The sequence below is a fragment of the Dermacentor albipictus genome, chromosome 7 (assembly GCF_038994185.2).
Source record: "Dermacentor albipictus isolate Rhodes 1998 colony chromosome 7, USDA_Dalb.pri_finalv2, whole genome shotgun sequence".
Lineage (NCBI taxonomy): Eukaryota > Metazoa > Arthropoda > Arachnida > Ixodida > Ixodidae > Dermacentor > Dermacentor albipictus.
In genome coordinates this window covers 69,735,379-69,757,666 of record NC_091827.1, presented here as the reverse complement: position 1 = coordinate 69,757,666, position 22,288 = coordinate 69,735,379, and the positions used below count along the sequence as shown (strand labels likewise).

General features: G+C 46.3%; 2 protein-coding genes across 4 annotated transcripts in view; both read right to left on the bottom strand.

Annotated features, from left to right (window-relative positions):
• Nucleotides 1-884: 884 nt before the first annotated feature.
• Nucleotides 885-22,288, bottom strand: part of LOC139048024 (uncharacterized) — a 34,276-nt gene continuing 12,872 nt past the window's right edge. For 2 of the 3 annotated variants that reach the window (XM_070522366.1, XM_070522367.1), the window contains 2 exons: nt 20,763-21,008; nt 885-2,997 (listed from right to left, as the gene is read on the bottom strand). In XM_070522366.1, the coding sequence (XP_070378467.1) occupies nt 2,107-2,997; nt 20,763-21,008 (1,137 nt within the window). In that variant the 3' untranslated portion in view covers nt 885-2,106. The remainder of the gene's footprint in view (nt 2,998-20,762; nt 21,009-22,288) is intronic. The other variant, XM_070522368.1, reaches the window with a different exon arrangement.
• Nucleotides 922-1,854, bottom strand: LOC139047845 (neprilysin-like). Its single transcript, XM_070521984.1, has one exon. The coding sequence runs from the start codon at nt 1,852-1,854 to the stop codon at nt 922-924; it is 933 nt and encodes a 310-aa protein (XP_070378085.1).

Below are 22,288 nucleotides of genomic sequence, written 5' to 3'. Positions count from 1 at the left end.
TTAAATATTATGTTACCTTCTTGTGTGTGTCGTCATTAGTGACATCACTGCTTCCGCTTTCTACTTCCGGGTTTCTAGGAGTTTCGCCAAAGTCGTGCTCACATGGCTGATCGCTAAAGTCTGCGATTCTGTGTTTTGGTATGCGGTAATCAGTTAATCCTAATTAATTCCAATTATTTCAGATGCTTCTGCAACTCAAATTGTAACTAAACTTATGCTTTGGTATATCTATAATGAAACCCGTGAGTTTTGTCCTGCACTATACTTTATATATATTTTTTCGACTTATTTTGAATTTCGTCCCTGGTCATATCGGGCGGTGAACTGGAACTGCTGCGCAATAAACAAGAGTGTTACTTGAAGTTCATGCCACTAAATAAACTAGGAGGGAGCGTAACGGATCCATTTCGAAGCCTCGAAAAAGAAATCGGCCCGCCACGGGATCGATGTCACGGTAGGCTTTAATGCCTTGCGCCCGTTTTTTTTCAGATGCCGTAATCACTGCTTTGAGCGCTACAGATGCTTTTTATTCTGTCAGACCACAACAGTCCACCATGCAACAACGCTGCATCAGGTTTGGAACACTCGCAGAACCCGCACATGTTCAATGAACTATCAATAAAACGCAAATAACTAAGACAACCTAGGAAGCAACACGTAGGTGGCTTCTGTGCCAGTTAAATATATGTCCTAGTTGTTTGCTATCATGCAGAAGGGCAAAATATTATATGAAAATAAACACACATAGAGTAATTCGAATAAAGTATTATAAGTCAAGATCGTTGCACGCCCATTGAAAATCATGGAAATGTTCTTCTTAATTACGGTCGACACAAGCCTGCTCCCAGTCTGACTTGAAATCAATACGTTCTTGTCGCCTGGCATATCATCGGAATTTACATCTTTATTCGGTCTTGTGCTTCAAAAAAATATACATTTTTCATCAGGGTTCATCTTCGATCCCTTTGAACAGTTAAAGGCTTTGGCAAACGCTTCGGAATTCTGCGCCACCTTATTGCAGTCCAGGCCCAAGGGGTCCCTGTCTCCCGAGCTCCTGCACGTCAAATAGCAGAGCGTCATAAAAAAGACCTTGACCTCTGTAAGCCTTTCGTTCAGAGCGAGGGGTACGCTTCCGTCACGAATGTGGGCTTGCCTCAGGGCGGCGAAGCACATCACGGAAGCCGGCACTTCAGGGTGCAAGCTCTTGCCGAGATGAGAAAGACAGGCATCTTTCTGTTTGAATTCACGCTGCGTCGATGCACTCACGATGCTGCTGACCTTTGTTCCACCCGACGTCCACTGAAGGCCTTCGTTGTCGATGGCCCTCGCCAGCGCAGTTGCCAAGAGGAACAGCAGCCCTCCGTGCAGCATAGCCTTGCTGCCGTGTGCGTAGTACGCCGGTTCTGCGACGACAGACATTGCGACATTCACGGTGTTCAACGCGTAGTCGTAGCTCACGTAGGACAAGGGAGTGTTCCAGGGCAGCCTCTGCGCCTCATCGTAGTCTTCGGTCGTGTTCATCAGAAGCATGGTTCTTCTGGTGTCGATCCAATACTCGGCCAAAGAGGCGTCCTTTCCCGGGAAGGCGAAGTAGATGCTGTCCAGCACGCCATCCTTGAGAAGAGCGTCTGGAGGCCAAATAGCCATCTTCGCAGCGAGCAGCTTCTTCGAGATGTGGTCCTTACTGGGAGGGTCCATCCAGCTCGACTTCTGGACGCTGTCGACGGTCGCCGAAACGAGGCCATGGAAGCCATCGTCGATGATCTTTCTGTCTGCAGCTGTGAAGCGAGAGACCAGGCTTAGGACAAGGATGAGGACTCGGTACGGTGCTTCTACGTGGCGGGCGCAATACATAGGTAGCCAAGCTGCTGCTATCTCCGTATCGTTGCCGTAAAAATCCATAAAAAGGCGATAATCTGAGATGGGAGCGTAGTACTGCACAAGAAGCCAAGTCAGGTGCATGTTCAGTTGCCTTCTGTCGTAAGTGGAGATAAGCTTGGCGATTGTCTTCAGCAAATTGACGTCGCTCACTACGATGGTATCGTTTAAACTGAGTTCCGGTTCCAGAAGGAGAGCACTCTGGAAGCTTTGGCGCCACACGCTGTTCTATACGTTGAGTACGTTGTCTTCTAAATTAGCGAAAGAGAACGTCACCGGCTCAGGTGCTTTCGATGTGAACACCGCGTTCAGGCTTTCCAGCACGTCCTTCTCTACCGCGATAGTTTCATCAACGATACTTTCGTTCAGGCGAGGTCTCGTCACACTGTCCGGATATAAGCGCTTGCGGTACTGATCCCAGTATTCAGTGTAGCCGTAGGAGCTTGTGGCCTTCTTGTGATTGCTCCACATGACGGGGATGTAGAAACCGGGATACAGCAGGACACGTCTCCCCCGAGAAGGCTGATTCGTTGACTTAAGCAAACTGACAGTTATCCACAGCGGAGTTTGCCATTTGTAAGAGACTTTGAGGATGTAATTCAACGGTGAGGGCAATTGTGCAGGCAGCTCGGGCCAGCTTAGCCCTTGGCTCGCTAGAAAATCGAGAAAAAGTTTTGGCTGCGCCTTGTCCGACGCGTAATGAAGGCACTTCTCGTACATGGCCAAAACTTTCTTCCCGGCAGGGATCTTATCAGCACCATCACGCAGCATGCTGTGAAACTGTCCGTACCATGACTGCACGAAGCTGTTCATTACGGCCACTTTGGAGCTGCCCCGACCCGAGGAATTGCGCGCCGCCGAGCAGACGAAGGCGGAGAAATCCTCGCAAGGATCGAGCGTCCAGTCGATATTGTCGGTGAGTAGCTTCGCGTGCTTACGGCAGTCTTCAGTACGGCAGAGCGGCAAGGACTTCTGTCCGCGCGAAGACACAACGTAGATGATTAAGAAGGAAGCGACAAGGATTGCTCCGAAGCACGCCAAGGTTATTGCGTTCTTGTTCCGTTTGCCGTCCCACGTGGCTGTTGACATATTGACGATTGAGATCTCAACTGCCTTCTGCTGCAATAGACAGGAAAAGGGTTTCAGGCGGGGTGAAATGATGATCAGGTGAACACGCTACTGAATTAGTTTGTTTCACATGCGATGCTATAGCAGCTAAGGCACGGACACAGAAAGGACAAAGGCGGGCGCTTGCGAGCAGTGCTACATAGAAGAAAATGATATAGGGACGTTTAGCGCGTCCGGTATCCGGGCAAGCGCGGGCGGTTTTCCGGTTTAGCGGGGGCGTCAAGGTGCGCGGCCCGATCGGTGGCGCCAGCTGGTGGCGCAAAGCTCAACCACACAAACACAGAGCTAATTACTGTATTCTGCTTAGCTGCTGGGGTAAATTTTCGACAGTGGCGTAATCGTGTTCACAATTACGCCGCTGCCAAAAATTTGCAGGAGTGGCGAAGCAGGATATCGTGAGTTACGGTAGTTTTAGCTATGCGTTTGTCTGGTTGAGCTCTACAACACCAGGCGGCTTCACCGCTCACGTTTACGCCTCGACCATACGGTAATCCGCCCAAACCGCTCCCGTTTACCGGAATAGCGTACAAGCTAAAAGTCTCTATGACGGCTCGTGTGCTCTACTCCTTACAGATAATAACACTTGTGAAACGTGGTTTCTGTGCTCAGGCGTATAAATTAAACAGCGAATCACTGCTGTGTGGCGTGCCTCATACGAAACCTTCGGTGAAGTTTCGGGACGTTGAAACTTACAACTCACTCTTAATACTGATATTGTGTCAGTTTTCTGATACATATTAATAAAGCAGCAGGATTTAGCACCTTCGAGCCTTTACTAACTATTGACGCGTGTGGCTGTGTTTTTGCAGTGGCACAAGGACATGACAGGTTCAGATCGGAACCCTCATGGGTCTTATGACAGTGGGCGATAAGACTTCTCATGCACACAGGTATATGAGGAAACGAAATAAAACGCGGTGAGAGCAGTACTCAAGAGCTTCGTCAAAATAGGGAACCTTTTCCAAAGAAAAAAGCACTAGCAGGCACTTTCAAATTAAGCGGAGAGAATGACGACCGTAGTGAGACACACCGCTATGTATAGAGGCATAACTTCAATCCTTGAATCTGAAGTTAAATCACGTCTCAAGATAAAACCACAGAACTAGTTTAATCCTTTGAGGGTCCATTTTTTTCGCCATATGTGACCGCCCACTGCAGGATCGATTTTTTTTTATTGCAGATTACTGTTCTGAGGGACCTATATCGAAAAAAAAAGAATTGCGTAATTTTTGTAGGGTGACCGTAAAGTGAGAAAAAAATATTTTGGGTATGAATATGAATATTTTGGGTACGAGAATATTTTGCAAGTGTCAAATGTTCCTGCTCTTACACTAATAGACAGTTTTAGTATAGGTGCCCCAAACGATTTGGGGCCCCGAAGAAATAGCATCGGAGCCACTGCGCATGCGCGAAACGCGAACTGCGTTTGGGTTTTGCATTGTGCACGCTATTTCCCTGATTTAGCGGGAGCCCCAAAAGTGGCCCCAAAATATTTGCGTAAACAAACATGACGGCACCCATTGAAGCAACGGCTCTAACCAAGCTCCAAACTGGGTTCGATTCGTGGTAACGCGTAAAGTTCGCAAGCTAGGAGAAGTGACTGCGGGTGTTGCTTTCTCAAGTCTAGCATATCTTATGAAGATTGATTCATTAGACGCTGCTGATTCCGAATTCGATTGTGGATTTTATGGCTCATAGGCCGAGCACGGCTAAGCTTGGCTGGTGAAGGCACGTAAAGTTGGTTACTCAAAACTATAAGGGCGACTAATTGTTTTCTGCTTACAGAATAACCTCTAAATAAACTCTCAATTGTAATCAAACGCGAATACACGGAAATCAAGATTACTATTTTTATCATGAAATGGTATATTTTATTTCATTATTTCTAATAGCTTTTCCTTGACGCCGTAGTGCAAGACGCTATCCGCAAACGCAAAGCCCTATTCTAAAATTCTGCACTCCTGCGTGCCCCAACGCTAACACCCACAAAGCTCTTTGGGGCCTCAAGCTATTGGGGCCCCTGTTTTAAAACTCTAATATTTACGTCCAGAGGACCGTGGTTCAAATCCCGGTGCCGCGCTATTCTCCACCGGAAAATACAAAAAAAAACCGTGTGTTGAGAAAATTGCACAAACAGGCCTGGAGTGCGGCCTGATCCCGGCGACCAGAACCGGTAACGCACTCTCTCACCAGAGCAGGATTGGCCACCCTGGTGCAGTACTTGGCCACAACCTCCCATATGAATACAACAATCAAACCCCGGCCCTCAGTCCCCAGCAGCCGCGAAGCAACTGACCACGGCGGCGGTCAGATATGTGACGCTGCAGAGGGTGCTAAGAATACCTGGCTCCGGACAGGCCGCCATTGGAATCTGAACCTGGCAACGTTTAACGTTAGAACGTTATCTAGTGAGGCGAGTCTAGCAGTGTTATTGGAGGAATTAGAGGGTAGTAAATGGGATATAATAGGGCTCAGTGAGGTTAGGAGGACAAAAGAAGCATATACAGTGCTAAAAAGCGGGCACGTACTGTGCTACCGGGGCTTAGCTGAGAGACGAGAACTAGGAGTCGGATTCCTGATTAATAAGGAAATAGCTCGTAACATACAGGAATTCTATAGCATTAACGAGAGGGTGGCAGGTCTTGTTGTGAAACTTAATAAGAGGTACAAATTGAAGGTGGTACAAGTCTATGCCCCTACATGCAGTCATGATGACCAGGAAGTCGAAATCTTTTATGAAGACGTGGAATTGGCGATGGGTAAAGTCAAAACAAAATACACTATACTGATGGGCGACTTCAATGCCAGGGTAGGCAAGAAGCAGGCTGGAGACAAGTCAGTGAGGGAATATGGCATAGGCTCTAGGAATAGCAGAGGAGAGTTATTAGTAGAGTTTGCAGAACAGAATAATATGCGGATAATGAATACCTTTTTCCGCAAGCGGGTTAGTCGAAAGTGGACGTGGAGGAGCCCGAATGGTGAGACTAGAAATGAAATCGACTTCATACTCTGCGCGAACCCTGGCATCATACAAGATGTAGACGTGCTCGGCAAGGTACGCTGTAGTGACCATAGGATGGTAAGAACTCGAATTAGCCTAGACTTGAGGAGGCAACGGAAGAAACTGGTACACAAGAAGCCAATCAATGAGTTAGCGGTAAGAGGTCAACTAGAGGAATTCCGCATCAAGCTGCAGAACAGGTATTCGGCTTTAACTCAGGAAGAGGACCTTAGTGTTGAAGCAATGAACGACAATCTCATGGGCATCATTAAGGAGTGCGCAATAGAAGTCGGTGGAAACGCCGTTAGACAGGAAACCAGTAAGCTATCGCAGGAGACAAAATCAAGAAACGCCAATGTATGAAAGCCTCTAACCCTACAGCTAGAATAGAACTGGCAGAACTTTCTAAGTTAATCAACAAGCGTAAGACAGCGGACATCAGGAACTATAATATGGATAGAATTGAACAGGCTCTCAGGAACGGAGGAAGCCTAAAAACAGTGAAGAAGAAACTAGGAATAGGCAAGAATCAGATGTGTGCGTTGAGAGACAAAGCCGGCAATATCGTTACTAATATGGATGAGATAGTTTAAGTGGCTGAGGAGTTCTACAGAGATTTATATAGTACCAGTGGCACCCACGACGATCGTGGAAGAGAAAATAGCCTAGAGGAATTCGAAATCCCGCAGGTAACGCCAGAAGAAGTAAAGAAAGCCTTAGGAGCTATGCAAAGGGGGAAGGCAGCTGGGGAGGATCAGGTAACAGCAGATTCGTTGAAGGATGGTGGTCAGATTGTTCTACAGAAACTGGCCACCCTGTATACGCAATGCCTCATAACCTCGACCGTACCGGAATCTTGGAAGAACGCTAACATAATCCTAATCCATAAGAAAGGGGACGCCAAAGACTTGAAAAATTATAGACCGATCAGCTTACTGTCCGTCGCCTACAAAGTATTTACTAAGGTAATCGCAAATAGAATCAGGAACACCTTAGACTTCTGTCAACCAAAGGACCAGGCAGGATTCCGTAAAGGCTACTCAACAATAGACCATATTCACACTATCAATCAGGTGATAGAAAAATGTGCAGAATATAACCAACCCTTATATATAGCTTTCATTGATTACGAGAAAGCGTTTGATTCAGTCGAAACCTCAGCAGTCATGGAGGCATTACGGAATCAGGGTGTAGATGAGCCATATGTAAAAATACTGGAAGATATCTATAGCGGCTCGACAGCCACCGTAGTCCTCCACAAAGAAAGCAACAAAATCCCAATAAAGAAAGGTGTCAGACAGGGAGATACGATCTCTCCAATGCTATTCACCGCATGTTTACAGGAGGTGTTCAGAGACCTGGAGTGGGAAGAATGGGGGATAAAAGTTGATGGAGAATACCTTAGCAACGTGCGATTCGCTGATGATATTGCCTTGCTTAGTAACTCAGGAGACCAATTGCAATGCATGCTCACTGACCTGGAGAGGCAAAGCAGAAGGGTGGGTCTGAAAATTAATCTGCAGAAAACTAAAGTAATGTTTAACAGTCTCGGAAGAGAACAGCAGTTTACGATAGGTAGCGAGGCACTGGAAGTGGTAGGGCAAGTAGTGACCACGGATTCGGATCATGAGACTGAAATAACCAGAAGAATAAGAATGGGCTGGAGTGCGTTTGGCAGGCATTCTCAAATAATAAACAGCAGGTTGCCACTATCCCTCAAAAGGAAAGTGTATAACAGCTGTGTGTTACCAGTACTCACATATGGGGCAGAAACCTGGAGGCTTACGAAAAGGGTTCTGCTGAAATTCAGGACGACGCAACGAGCTATGGAAAGAAGAACGATCGGTGTAACGTTAAGGGATAAGAAAAGAGCAGATTGGGTGAGGCAACAAACGCAGGTAAATGACATCTTAGTTGAAATAAAGAAAAAGAAATGGACATGGGCCGGACATGTAATGAGGAGGGGAGATAACCGATGGTCATTAAGGGTTACGGACTGGATTCCAAGGGAAGGGAAGCGTAGCAGGGGGCGGCAGAAAGTTAGGTGGGCGGATGACATTAAGACGTTTGCAGGGGCAACATGGCCACAATTAGTACATGACCGGGGTAGTTGGAGAAGTATGGGAGAGGCCTTTGCCCTGCAGTGGGCGTAACTAGGCTGATGATGATGATGATGAGCGTAATCGAACTGCGTAGGTGAGCGCACTCAAGAAAACTATGCTTGTGTGCCCGTCAAAAAAGCAAACCGTGTGACAAACATCCGCTAATCTTCATCTTATCGCTAACCAGATGCAGTTAGATATCGCGAGTCTTCCTCCCCCTCCAAGAAAGAAAAGGAAGCGCATGCACGGCGGCATTCTTCCTATGCGCACCTCTGTGAGCACTAGACGAGCGAGAAGCAGGCGGTCGCCCTTTCAGCGATTAGTAACGAGATAGCCATCAGTGTTGTTAGCGCAAGAACCCGAAAACGCCTGCGGAACAAAACTCAAACCGCCCCACGCCCGCGCGCCCGCCAATGCGCAAGTAAAACCCCTTAAACTTCGTAAAGTATTCCCACGCTTTGAAGAATGCCGCCTCCTCCTCGCGCGCTCTGGCCGAGGCAGACGCCGCGTCGCTATTGGCCTATTAGCATCACGTGGGCCCTCGCGCCGTGCATCAGCGCCATTTTTGGTCGAGAAGCATATACGGCATGGAGGAAGGAAACTGAGGAGAGGCCCTACCCCCTCCGCGCGCAAGGAGAAAAGTATGGAGGAAGTGACGAAGTACGTTCTCATCTTTTTTGCTGATTTTTAACTTTTTGCCGTAGCGGCCACGCCTTTCGGGCCACAATGGCGGCTTTGTTTTGGTTCTGTGCGCTCACACGCGTTGCTCCGTAGGTTTCGTACCGTGGCAAAGGCGCCATGCGGGCATGTTTGCGTTGGTCTCCGTGTTTTGTTGCGCTGCGTTATCTAGACCGTGCTCTCTCGGATGTTGCTGTGGCCAGGTGGGACAGGAGGAACTAAAGTTCGTGAAATGAACGCGCATGCAACGCTGTACGCAATGTACCGCGCCACGGCAATAGCTACGGACGAAGGAATATCCGCGGAAAATTTTGCCCTCTTTCGCGGAATCATGCTAACGTGCTAAGGATTGCTTAGTGTAGGCAGGTTGCGAACGTAGTTCCCGCGCCTACAAGGGCGCCCCTCGCGGCGGCGAGCGCGGAACCGGTAGGATAAGACCGGCCCGCTTGCGTTCGGAAAGCCTGTCTGCGCACTGTTTCGCGCGTAGCTGTTGCCTTTTCTGAGCAATGGCGAAGTGCAACACGAGCTGTTGCGTAGTGGGCTGCAACAGCACGTGCACCAAATCACGAGGAACAAAGTTTTACAGGTTTCCAAGCCGACCGTATGAAGCAGAATGGCGTCAACACTGGATAGCGCTCGTCCGACGGCATAAGCCGTTTTATGTTCCGGTGTTATGCCAAGCGCGTTAACGCTGAATTCTTTGCTTTTACAGCAATGATGGCAGCAACGGGACACCTGCAGTGCGTACCAGGATATACAGCAAACAAAGTAGTTTGTTCCCACACTGTACCGCAGTAAAGTAGTGGAACTCTTTCCCAATCCTCTCCCATTCAAAGAGCGCTAGGGCTTGCTGAGAGGTTTGAGGAGAGGTTGCAGCTGTTTGAGCTGGCATACACCCTTCTGCGCCCAGCATATCAACTAGGGGGCAGTTGAGATCACCAAAATTTTTGACGGCGTGAATTATTGGAACCTCCTTTGCACGCACTGGAAAATCGCAACATAAAAGTATCGCACTTCCAGTAACTTGGGCGAAAATATTTTCCCAACGTAGTCTAAAGCCTGTTTCACATGATGCGACTGCAACGACGAAAATCGGTGCTGTCGCACGCGTCGCAATGCGATTTTTAGAGGGCTCATTTCACATGATTGCGATTTTAACAATGCGACTGGTGCGACGCCCAGGGTTGCTTAGTGCCAGGTTTCGTGGCACACGCTGCATAATTCATTTATTGTAGTGAATAAAACGTTTACACTATAATATTATTGACTTCTTTTGATTATAAGCAAATAATATGTACGGTTACTCATTTAAAAACGTTAGTTAAGATTTGTCTTGGGGTGCGCGACGGCGGTTTCTGTAGTTCAGTGCGACATCGCGCACGTAAACAGCTGTTCGTAGGTGGTTCAGCGGTGTGTGTTGCCTTATCTACCTTCTATGACCGTTTTGTTCTGCCTGTGCTACAACAATCTGCAAGATGACCTATCGACAAGTTCATATAGCTACCCTCACCGTATATGCAGTATTCGGAATTCGGCTGCCACGAAGTTGTCGTGTCAGCCCAACAAGATCCTCGCGCTACCCGTGCTCGGCGTCAGCGTCTAGAGAAATGATGCGTGTCTATTGCCTGTCATTGCGCATATGTGGTGCCTGCTCCTAGCCATATTCTTACGCCAAACGCAACAAGAAGCACCAACCCGAACGCCCGCGTGTGCCCCTGTACGAAGCCTCAAACGATCTGTGTGATTACGACGTGGAATGAAAATTGTGTTGTGAAATTCAACCTTAGCGCTAGCCTGGTTCGTCCATCGCCGTGCTTGCGCTGCGAATATATATATGGGAGCCCCCTCTCAATATTTCTAAAGGCGCAAAAGCCGACGCATCAAATGTTTCGAGCAGTTACCGTCACTTTTGTAGAAACCTGTACGTTGTAACATAGCATTCTAAAAGACACGCTCCTCGTCCACTTTGTTGTCCCGTGTCTCGCGCTGGTAGTATACTCGGAACTTCTAACAAGAAGACCATATCAATACGCGCTATTCATAATGCAGGATCGTAGGCCCACGGCAGGCGCATTTGCCGTAGAATTTTTCAGCTTTCTGCTCAGCCTCGCACGCCTCTCACGGTTAGCCTGTTTTGTGGAAATAAATATTAATATTATATTATTAATGATATTAGATATTATAGTTTCTGCACTGTAATTTATAGCAATCGTCCAGATTTCTTAAGCTAGTCATGCATTTAACCTATATTAGATCAACATTGTTACGACATGCTTATGGGAGTCATTTCAAACTAGATTGCTCAGCCAGAGAAAGTACAAATGCAAGCCTCAATGTTTATTCCAATTTGGTATTCCTATACATTATATTGTCAGAATTTTATGCCTGCTTGCATTTCCTGCAATTCAATGTTCAGAGCTGGAAAAACTGATTCCTTTTCTTGCTGTCGAATGGCTGCTTCAATGTCGATAGCAAGCTATAATTATTCATTTCGAAAGTGTTAAGCAATGACTATATGTCTAAGCTTATCAGTGCGTTTTTGTTCCACGAACACTTTTAAGTTTTCTCTCTCCCTCTCATTGACAGCCATGGAATGAAACCGTTCACTTTCATATGTATCAGAATGCAAACATTCTGAAATTTGTCCTGAACATTTGTCTGCGTCCTATAGTGTGCATGTTTGTATTAAGTTCTGGGGTTACAATCGCAGTGATCTACACATATTGTTATATTGCAAGAAACAAATTTATTTCACTTTGTTTTCAAATCTACAATGTGGCCATGCAGTAACGACTGCATTAATAAGCAAAAAAGAAAACTGCAGATTCAGTGTACGTGTTGGAATCTATGCGAAGTGAAGTTTTTGTCAAGTGGTCAATTAAATGCTGTTAAAGTAACTGCGATATATACCATTTGTCTTATTTTCAAGAATCCAACTTGTCATCTTTTGCAAGGTTTGCTTATGCACCGCATAGGTCACAACCTTAATGTCATGTAATCTTTATGCATTACACTGTTCACAAACCATACCGAAACGCAAACGGCAGTTAATGTAGATGCACGCTGCGAGACATCAACACAGTGACGTTTGTTGAGCAAGGAATGGTGCGAGGTGTATGCAGATGAATGAATGACGTGCTTATGTACTTATTTATTTATATACCTCGCAGGCTGCAAGGTTGGAGTATTATGCAAGGGGGAATAAAAAAGTTGTTACAAAAGGAAGAAGGGCACAACATTAAGAAAAAAACCAGCAAAAACAGTACCACTACATTGCACCAACTATCCCAACGTGTTTTACTGGCTCAACATTATACAATACTTAACAAACAATAACAGAAAAAGTTACTGCCCATGCACCCTGTACAGACGGTAAACCAGCGAAGCTGAAATGTGCAGCCCCGGTTCTTATCACTGGGTTAATTCCAATGGCTTGTTAAAGTCTTTCTATATTATTGGTTATGTCTGTGTTTCTTAATGAGGTTATGCACATGTTTGGCTTGGGTTTATCACATTGTTTATTTGGAATGCCGCACATTGCACTTTGCAAGATCACCATCTTCGAAAGTGCAATGAGCAGCGGTTCATTGTGTTAATCCAGGTGGTCCGTCGAAGTCTTTCTGAATTATGTTACGCATTTGTGTTTTGTAATGCGTTAATCATAATGTTTATGACTCAGTTATGCACTGTAGTTACCAAGTGACACACCGGGGCTGCACATTCCATTTAATTAAATACAGGGACACATTTTTGAACCTATAGGGAAGTCTGAGAGAGACTTCTGCACGCGCGCTCTGCTGCTAGAGAGAAATGACGTCACTATCGGTGTAGCCATTGGCCCGCCACACCTTTGCTGCAAGATAATTATGACATCATGATCTTGTCTTAACCCCGTCCCACTCTGTGTCCCTTCCTTGGAATAATGCGTAGATAAATGTTTATGTGTTAAATGCATAAGCAATTTCTATGTCTACCCAACAAGAAATGTCTCCGTCCCTCATGTAAGACGAACAATGGCTCACAACCCCCGAAACAATGGCTCATACCCCTACGCTAGGGTTCTTGTGATCGGACCATGAGTGTTTCGCCTAGGCATATACAGCTTCACTCTAAAAAGAATGAACACCTTTCTGCTAGATACCAAGATAATCTCATGAGGTGTTCTAACAAATGAAAGTTTATTGACCATGCCGAGTAAATGCTGGTCGACAAGCAATAAATCGAATTTACACAAAAAGCAGAAGCAAGATCTGATGCGTGTCCATACAGATCCCAACAGGAAACGCATCCATCTCTGAAAGTGTAACAGCGGCCATGCTGACACAAGATTCTCCCAGTGTATTTGCATCTACAGCATCCATAATTTCTCTAGGCAGCCGATCTCCACAGAATGCTAGCTTCTTCCTCTACAATGCACTCTCCACATCTGAGCGTGCATCGTAGAGGAAGAAGCTAGCATTCTGTGCAGATCGGCTGCCTAGAGAAATTACGGAAGCTGTAGATCTAAAAATGCTGGGTTAATCTTGACATCACGGCCCCCGCTAAAAATGGATGCATTTCCCGTCAGGAAATGCACATGAATTTTTGCTTCTCCTTTTTGTGTATGTTCAGTCTATTGCTTGTCAGCGAGCATTTACTCGGTGTGTACATTAAACTTTTGATTGTTAGATCATCACGGTTTTCTTGTTTGTCCTATGTGTTCTTTGGTGCCATTTGCAGCCAGGCTATTCGTTTTTTTTTTTAGACTGCAGCAAGTCACTTTAATAGCCCTCATGATACCTTATAAAATCTTTTATTTGGCCAATGTAGCAAGAATTTACAGTGTGAAGCAGTAAGAACAGGGTATTGCTAACTTCTAATTAAAAGGTTTATTGTGAAAGTGCAGTGATCTATAAAGGTTACCACAAAGTAGTGCAGCAATAAAACCTGACAAAGACTAGTGCTTCATGAAACCAAACATAAAAGCAGGAAAGGGGGAAAATACGTATAGATATACAAGTCCAGGGAAAAAAAACAGTGATGACCAAGTGTGCAAGTGGCTACCTTCCAGGAAACTCATTTTTTCCCCAATGGCATGGAACTGGAAGAATGTGCTTGCATTGCATAAGCAAACTGTCAGTCTGTCTATTGGAATAACAACAGTGTTTCTTGAAAGGTGCTGGCATGCAGGATTGGCAATTGTAATTATTTTTTCCTGCACTTGGAATTTTTCTCTATTTTCTTTCTGTAGCATATTTATTTATGTTTGGCTGCATCAAGCACCAATTTTTATCTATCCTTCAATGATGTCTTTCTTTTTCTGGGGAAAATTCGGGGGAAGGCAGGAGATGGAAATTCAAGACGATGAGCAACATGATAACAAGGTGAAAGTAGGAGCCAACGTTTCCACACGTGGACTTTGAAGAAGACAAGTCCACTTGTCGAAACGTTGGCTCCTGCTTTCACCTTGTTCTCGTTTTGCTCATCGCCCTTTTACAACTCGCCACATTTTTACAAATGAACCTCAGTTGAAAGTTAGTCCTCATCCATATCTAGTGTCATCCTGTTGATACTGCTCCATGCTATGCACTCTTGCAACATTTGTGTGTGTATGTGTGCACACGTGTGGATTTGGATGCGAGATCGGGCCCTTGGGCAGAGGTATCATTCTTCTCCTGTGCAGCCTTATGAATTCATTAACTATACTGCAACAGAAATTCAATGGACAGGAACGAAGTGAACACATAGAGCGCTTCGTTCTTGTGTGTTGTCTATCTGTTGCACTTTAGTTAATAATGAATACACACAAACTCATCTAGTTTTCAGTTATTATGTCAGGCTTATAAGCCCGCTTGTGTCCTGGAATAACTGCATGGCTATGTATCCTGTAATTTAATTTCTGGCCATGTGCTGGCAAGTCGCGTGTTAATCTCTTGATTTTCCTGACAATCTTGTGTGATGTGCAGGCCCAGACAGTTTCTGGTGAATCCATGCAGGGTGTTGTGCAGGGTGCAATCTGCATTACAAGTGCTGCTTTGATTGCTTTCCGTTCAGCTTTTCTAGGTGTAGGATGACCTAAAATGGTACTCACTTATATGGGGTTTAGTTTTATGTAGTGTCATACTACTGTTACACTGCTATTGCCAGATCAGTGTACTATATGTGCCTTATGTTTGCTTGCATCTTCGTGATTAGCAACCTCCTGTGTTTGTTTGGCAGCTGCATATAATCTCCTGGCCTAATTGTTTGTCCCCATATTTCACGGTATGGGCCTGTTGTGTTTCAACTTCACGTAATCCCGAGGTTGCCTTTCTGAAGGGAGGGGTGTTTGCATCTCATATGCTAACTGGCATAGTATCTTGGGACGAGGTTCTGAGCTCTTGAGACAAAGAATTTGTGCTGCAGGCTGCAACTCTACTCTGTCTAGGTGCTTGTTCATTAGCTCTTTCTCATAGAGGTCTTCAAGCATGGTACAGTTGGAAAGACCTGTTATTACTACCCGATGCCTGTATTCGATGAGTTGTCTTTTTTGTGTGCTGTTGGTAATTCATACCGTACCATACCTTGGACACAAGCACAGCATCTGCGATTTTCTATAGTATCCGCTCGCCCACCCCCGTTATTTCAAGATTATTCTTTTCACCAGGTGTGGAAGTTGCGTCCAGGCATTGCATAATTGTTTCACCCACATGCTGGCTCTGCCGTCATGGGCTTACACTAGCTGAGGATTTGTGGATGTTGACTTGCGGGCATATTTGTCCAGCTATGTGGATCACTATGTGCAATCTGGGGTAGTTCTTGATTCTAGTCTTTCTTTTTTTCTGACGTCGATATGAGCTGACTTATCAGAAAGCGAGAGGCCAGACTAGCCAAGAAAGTCTGCAGTGTTGTCGAGGGCTTGTTGCATCATTTTTGATTTCTGTATAAGATAGCTTTCCCACAGACTGTAATACACCATAGGCTGTAGTGTTTCTTGTAGTATGCCCGTGTTGTTGGTGTGTGTGGGCTAAACGTACCTCCAACTCTCACCTGGAATTTTCTGTCTTTCAGAAAGTTAGTTTAAGTGTTCTACCAGAAATGTTTTTGCACATCGTTCCTCTTATTAGAGCAGCATGAGGTACTGCTGTTAACCCTTTAATGACGAGACATATAAATACCGAGAAAACATGTTTATTGTTCTATCTAAATATGCAAAACACGTCAAGAGTAAGCATAATCAACAAAAAGAAAAAATATTTTGCAGAAATTTTTCAGCAATAGAGGGAAAACCCCAGGCAGGAAACTGGAAGTGGGCTTCACCCCATTGAAGCCACCTAGCTTTATTTTCCATTTGTATAGACAGCTCTTATCATATGTGAACCAGAGGTGCCCATTTCATTTGCTTTACATCAGATGTGCGACACCAATGCAGCTGCATACGTTGCATTGGCCTGTCTCCTCTGAACTTGCTTGCACAAGACAGTGAGTCACGTGCCAAACTTCTTCTTCCTCATCCAGTGTTCCTGCTCTAAACCAACAAATTGACAACCAACAACGCTTGCTGCTTGTCATTCAGTGTTGGCCGAAGACATTTAGCTAGAAACTTCGTACTCGATACTTAAACTCGACAAGAAAAAAATTCTTTTTTGGTGTGTTGCCTGTAGGCAACACTCGTCAATAAAGGGTTAAAAGCCTATTCACTCACTTCATTCTTTCATAAGCGGTATTACACAATGTCCTGTAATAAAGTTTCTGGTGCTTATGGCCCACTCATATCTGCCAGAAGGGACAACTCTTGAAAAAGGTTTTCTCTGTGCTATGTGTGCGACGTAGAGTATGAGCATTCATGCCTTGACATTTATACATCTGTATAACCAGCTTCTTGACAGAGTACTTGCTATACCTGATCATGCTTACTTGTGCAGTGCTGTTGAACAATACATATTGATGCAATGAATATTTACACACTTGAATTATCACGAAAGATGGTTGTTTTACAATTCTGCGCTTTGCTTTCTATTGGTGTTAGATTTTGCATAAGCATGCCCCCCGTGCAATAGCATTTTGAAGTGTAAGGGTTCAATAAAAGGTGATGAACTAAATCTAAGTGCAAGAGCTTTTTTTCGCACCTATGACTCCCATCGAAATGCGACTTCCATGGCTGGCAAATCAATCCCTCGCCTTGTGTTAGCAGCAGAATGCTATAGCCACAGTGGCAGGTGAACAAATTGAAGAACAATATTTCTGTCTATAATTTTTTTTCTTGCCTGTATGTAAGTAAAGTTTGGAATAAGTTTGTCATTGCAAAAAAGCCCAGTTTGTGTTCTTTTATTGAATAAACCACATATTGTGTATAGTTGAAATGCAGAAATTTGTTCTAAAATCCTCAGGTGATATATGTTCTTGCAAGTAGCATGGTATTTCATTACTTACAAAGATAGTAATCGCAGCGGATATCGTTTTATGGGTTTACACACTAATATATGTGATCACAAACTTATTAGAAACTTACTAGAAACATGTAAGGCATGAATGTTTCTGCACACTTGATCAGCTGTGAACGTGCAAGAACTGCTTGTACTGGCTGACTTCACTGCACAGTTTAGATTTACTTTTCTTCTGCGTGTCGTTTTATACTGTTTTATCCACACAAGAACAGGGCGTTTGCCTGCTTTTCGCGTTGTTGCACGAGTTCTACATAATTGTGCAGGAGGGTACGTTGTCACTGTATTTACTTAATCTACTAGCTGTGCAGTTAGTTACCTTGCAGAGCAAGTGTTCATACAGATGCAGTAAGGATACAAAGTCCGCAACATAGTCAATGTTTATTGGTTTCTGTGCAAGAAAAAAAAATTCTCCAGCGAAGAGGTGCAACCAAACGTGCATGTAATATTTTATTCAAGCCACGGATTTAATGCTATCGTAGCAAATTCATTACGATAGCCTACACTTTTGCTCTGTCAGATTTAATAAGAGGCAAGATAAGCTTTCAAGATGCATCGGGAAATTCGTGCTTGAAAACCGACAAGAAAATGCAACTGAACGGTACCGCGTTCAGCGCAACGTTGAAACTTCGGGTACTTTGCTGTCTTGTCATTTGCCCTTGACGAGGTTGAAATAATTCAAGCTGCTCCGTAAGCGCGATTTTTGCATGCTACTCAAAACATTGTAGCGACCTCGTCGTCTGCTGGGGATCGAACACCTCCTAGCACTGACAACTCGCAAAGGCGTACGAAGCAAACGTGAAAATGCACTTCCTTTGCTGTGCAGAGTGTCAACAAACGCATAGAAATCGGAGAATGCAATCTGCGGTACAAGTTTTTTTATTCTCCCTTCGCGTACGTACCGAATTCGACGATCCACGTCTCCGCGTATTGCACTTGTCGATCGAGACGCCATTTTCCAAAACAAACCAGCGAAATAGCTCCTTTGGCAGCTCTCCGCGCAATTTCGACGGAAAATCGCAGCGATCGGTGCGACGGTGCGACTGTGCGACCAACCGGTTGGTCGCAGCCGAAAATCGGGGGGTCGGCACTGCGACTGCGATTTTCATCGCAAACGACGGAAATCGCACTTCCGGTGCGACGAAAATCGCATCATGTGAAACAGGCATAACACAACTGGTAAGGTTCTCCCCTTTTTTCGTGTTTGGGGAGAGCAACGTTAGAATACCTCGGGTAGGTCTTACGAGTCGTTCGTACGCCCCACGTTCTTGGATGAGATGTTTTGGATTCGTATTTGCCGTCCTGTATGTACAGGGAAACTACCGCGGCATCCTTGCACTTCTCTGCGATGCCAGCACGGCAATCGCAGCTCCCCGCTAGGATTTGTATGCTGTCGCCGATCTTCAAGAATCAATGTCGCCTATAATTTCATGCGTCCACGAAGTAACTTACGCTGAGCTTCACGCATCTCGTTGGTGCGTTATTTTTCGTTTGCGGAATACACCTAGCAGTCACTTCCGATCAGTGCGAGTTTAACATTTCCCCCACGTCGTAGAAGTGCCCCACTTCAAATAGACGACTTCCTTTCTCTAAATTATTTTCACGAAAAAAGCTGTGGAGACCTTGTAATTCCCAAAACCCGGTTAAAATTAATATCGGCACGCTGTTTCGCACCATCGCTACCATTTGACAGGGCACCAAACACGCAGCGCGGACTTCTGACGCCGCGAGTAATCCTACCACATTCGCGCAACTATTCGTCAGATGGCGCTAGGGGTCGGAAAGACAGGGCGCCGCCTAGCACTTGCAACGTGCCCATTGCTGCGGAGCGCGCGGGTCCGAGCAGCACGGTTGCGCGCAGCGCGGCGTGGTTTCGCGAGAAATGTAAACAAGAGAGGAGATCTGGCCCGATAGGCGGAGCAACACCATGAGCAACGCGAACTTCCGGCTTCACTTTAGCTTCACAAAGAGTGACGTCAGGGCCTCTCCTTAGTTTCCTTCCTCCGTGGTCTACGGAGGGGCGAGGTGCGCATGTTGGCGCCGTTGCTACGCTCGAGCAGTGTAGGCGGCGCCATGGTCGAGGAGGGAGCGTGAAAGAGAGGAGAAACGATGAGGAGTGAAGGCGGAGAAGGAGAGTGTCACTACTTTACGAAATTTAAGGAATTTTATGCGCGAGCAGTAGTATGTAGACGCGCGGGAGCAGGTCTATTCGATTCGGCCAAGTTTCTCTGCGCCTTCTGCACCTATACACTGTGCATTGCACCTACAACCTCGATTGCCCAGGCGCAGCAGAACATCCTGCACCCCCGTGCTCGATTGAACGGCGTGTAAGGCAAGGTGCCGCCGCGGTGCAGTGCATCCTTGAAACTTGCAGCGAGTGGGTGCAGCCCGGCACACCGTAACTGGCACCCCCTCTACCTTTTCGTTTGTGGTGCCGTGCACCTTTACCTGAATCGAACAAACCTAGAAAACTGGCTCTAAAACAAACCGTCCAACGAAAACCGAGAAAGGGAGGTGCGAGAAAAAAATTCCCCGTATTGCCACATAGTGGCAGCACATGCCAGGAAAGAAAAAGTTAGGAAATTGGCGCGCGTTTAAACGTACAGACGACGCCGTAAATATATGGCATCTACCATTTTGTACTTCTTCGCGGCGCCGTATATTCACGTCACTGACGCTCAAAGGGTAAAGGCTAGCAGTAAGCGTGTATTGAAAGAAAGCGAAGCAGGAAAAATATGCGTGAGCTCTGTGTCCATTGAAAAGTAGGAAATAAGAATGAAATGTGCTTCAAGGAACGGCTGAGCAACACCGACGGGAAGGGACCCTCCGAGCCACGTCTCAGCCCGTCCGGAGAATAAATCAGTGCAATGACCCGTTCTGCTAGTTGAATATAGCTTCACGAGTGCACGGCACTCATGTCTAATGCATGTTTTGCATTGACTTCATTATCGCTGCCATCTTGGTGCACTAGCAGATCGAGAAGCTGCGCAAACAGGGAACGTGGCAGCAGCACACCGGGCGCGTCTCACTCAGAGCGACAAAATGCCCACAGCGATAATGCGGTGAAGAACGATGAGCGTCGAAAAGCAAAACAATCTACGCGTGATTGGCCGGCGCACTGAAGTCATCGTGGCAGCCATGTTCGGGCACTAGCACGTTGAGATGCCGGGTCCGTGATGTCAGGCGTAAACTCTCCACACATCGTTCTAACGCCCTCTACACCAGCGCTCCCTTCACCCCCTCCTACCCCTTGTTGAAACAAAATTTCAACATCTGCTTCACAATGTTGTGAGAACCAATCAAACTGACAAAAAAATTAAATTATGGGGTTTTACGTGCCAAAACCACTTTCTGATTATGAGGCACGCCGTAGTGGAGGACTCCGGAAATTTCGACCACCTGGGGTTCCTTAACGTGCACCTAAATCTAAGTACACGGGTGTTTCCGCATTTCGCCCCCATCGAAATGCGGCCGCCGTGGCCGGGATTCGATCCCGCGACCTCGTACTCAGCAGCCTAACACCATAGCCACTGAGCAACCACGGCGGGTCAATCAAACTAAGTGTGCCGTCACCTGCGGTGTGGGGCCAGCTTGAGCAGCTTCTGGTTGCGGTGGATCCTGCTTCTTCGCCGTGGGTGTGGCCGCATCAGCTTGGTCCGTGCCCCTTGCCCCCTTTGTAGCCGTGGAGGTTCCTTTGGTGCCGGAGGGTACCGAGGGAACGTCTCTTGCCGCAGCCTCCACTCCGGGTCCATCGCGGGCCGCGCCCTTGCCGTGGCTGGTAGCGGCCCTGTGTCCCTTGCCCTCCTTGCCGCTCGGCTTCTGCGATTTAGGGCTTGCGTCATCGAGAGTTGTGCAAAGGTGTGAATACACAGCGCGCAGTCGGTGCATGACATCACGGCACGACACTGCGCGTGCAGAATGTGCAGCCTTGTTTTTTTTTTTCTTTTTTTTTTTATTTCCTCGCCCACGTCACTCCTCGCCTCCGGTTCAATTCTGACCGCCTCGGTTTCCTTAACGTATGCACAACGCCCGGCACATGATTGTTGTTGCCTTCAGCTTTCGTCGCAACGCGGCCGCCACGGCCGGAATTAAAAATTGGAGGACGCCGAAGCTGCGCCTTTAAGAGTGGCATGCGATAGCATTAAAAGAGCCCTGACTGCTTCTCACGCTTCCGGGCAGCTGCAGCTTATGTAACCGTGATTTTTACCGGGAAACGCTGACGGCCAACGCTACGCGCGTAGGCGAGCTTTCTGGCAGAAACGCTGCCTCTTGCGTTGGCCACTCCCGGAAGTAGTGCACAGCCGCGCCAGAAAAAAAAATATCATTTTCGGGTTTCTGTTACTGTTCCGCAATTTTAATACTGAAGTATGAGATATGAGTTAATGTAAAAAGCATACACTCCCGGTGTTTAGTTTCAGGACATTTGTTTGTGGGCTGTCATTCTCTAAATTCCGGGGAATAACGTTGTCAAGAATGTCAGACAAGGAATGAGCAACTTTAGTGATAAAATGGTGTGGAAGTATGGTCGGCCTATACCGCATGCCATATAGCAAGGCGTGGCACGTACATATACCTAAATATATACGGGAATTTTCTGTTACGGGAACGCAGGTTCATACGCCAACGCCGACACTGCATTTGCTGCGACACCGGGCCTTTTAAAAAGGGATGACTGTGAGCTCAGCAACCCAATGCCATAACCACTGGGCTGTGACAACGCGTCGCATCGTCAGACAACCGAAGATTCAATCGTAACAACACTTCGTTTTTAGTAAGAAATAGTTGTCATCGCAATAGTCGAAAGAAACCCACGTCTCGTGAGACTGTAACCCTCTCTTCACGAGGGTTGCAATGTGGGCTTGTTGGTAATGCATCTTCAAGGGGAGTACCGTAGCGCGATTAAAAGACGGGACAAAAGAAGACACATAGGGACACACACAGCGCTACCGTACTCCCCTTGAAGGTCCTCTCTTCCTCGGCTTTCGTGTCCTTTCCTATCGCATTCGCATATTTCTCAAAACACGAACTCACATCAGTAACCACGTTTACATCACTAAAATGGCAATCGGCATAATTGAAGGGCTTCGTGACCTTGCACT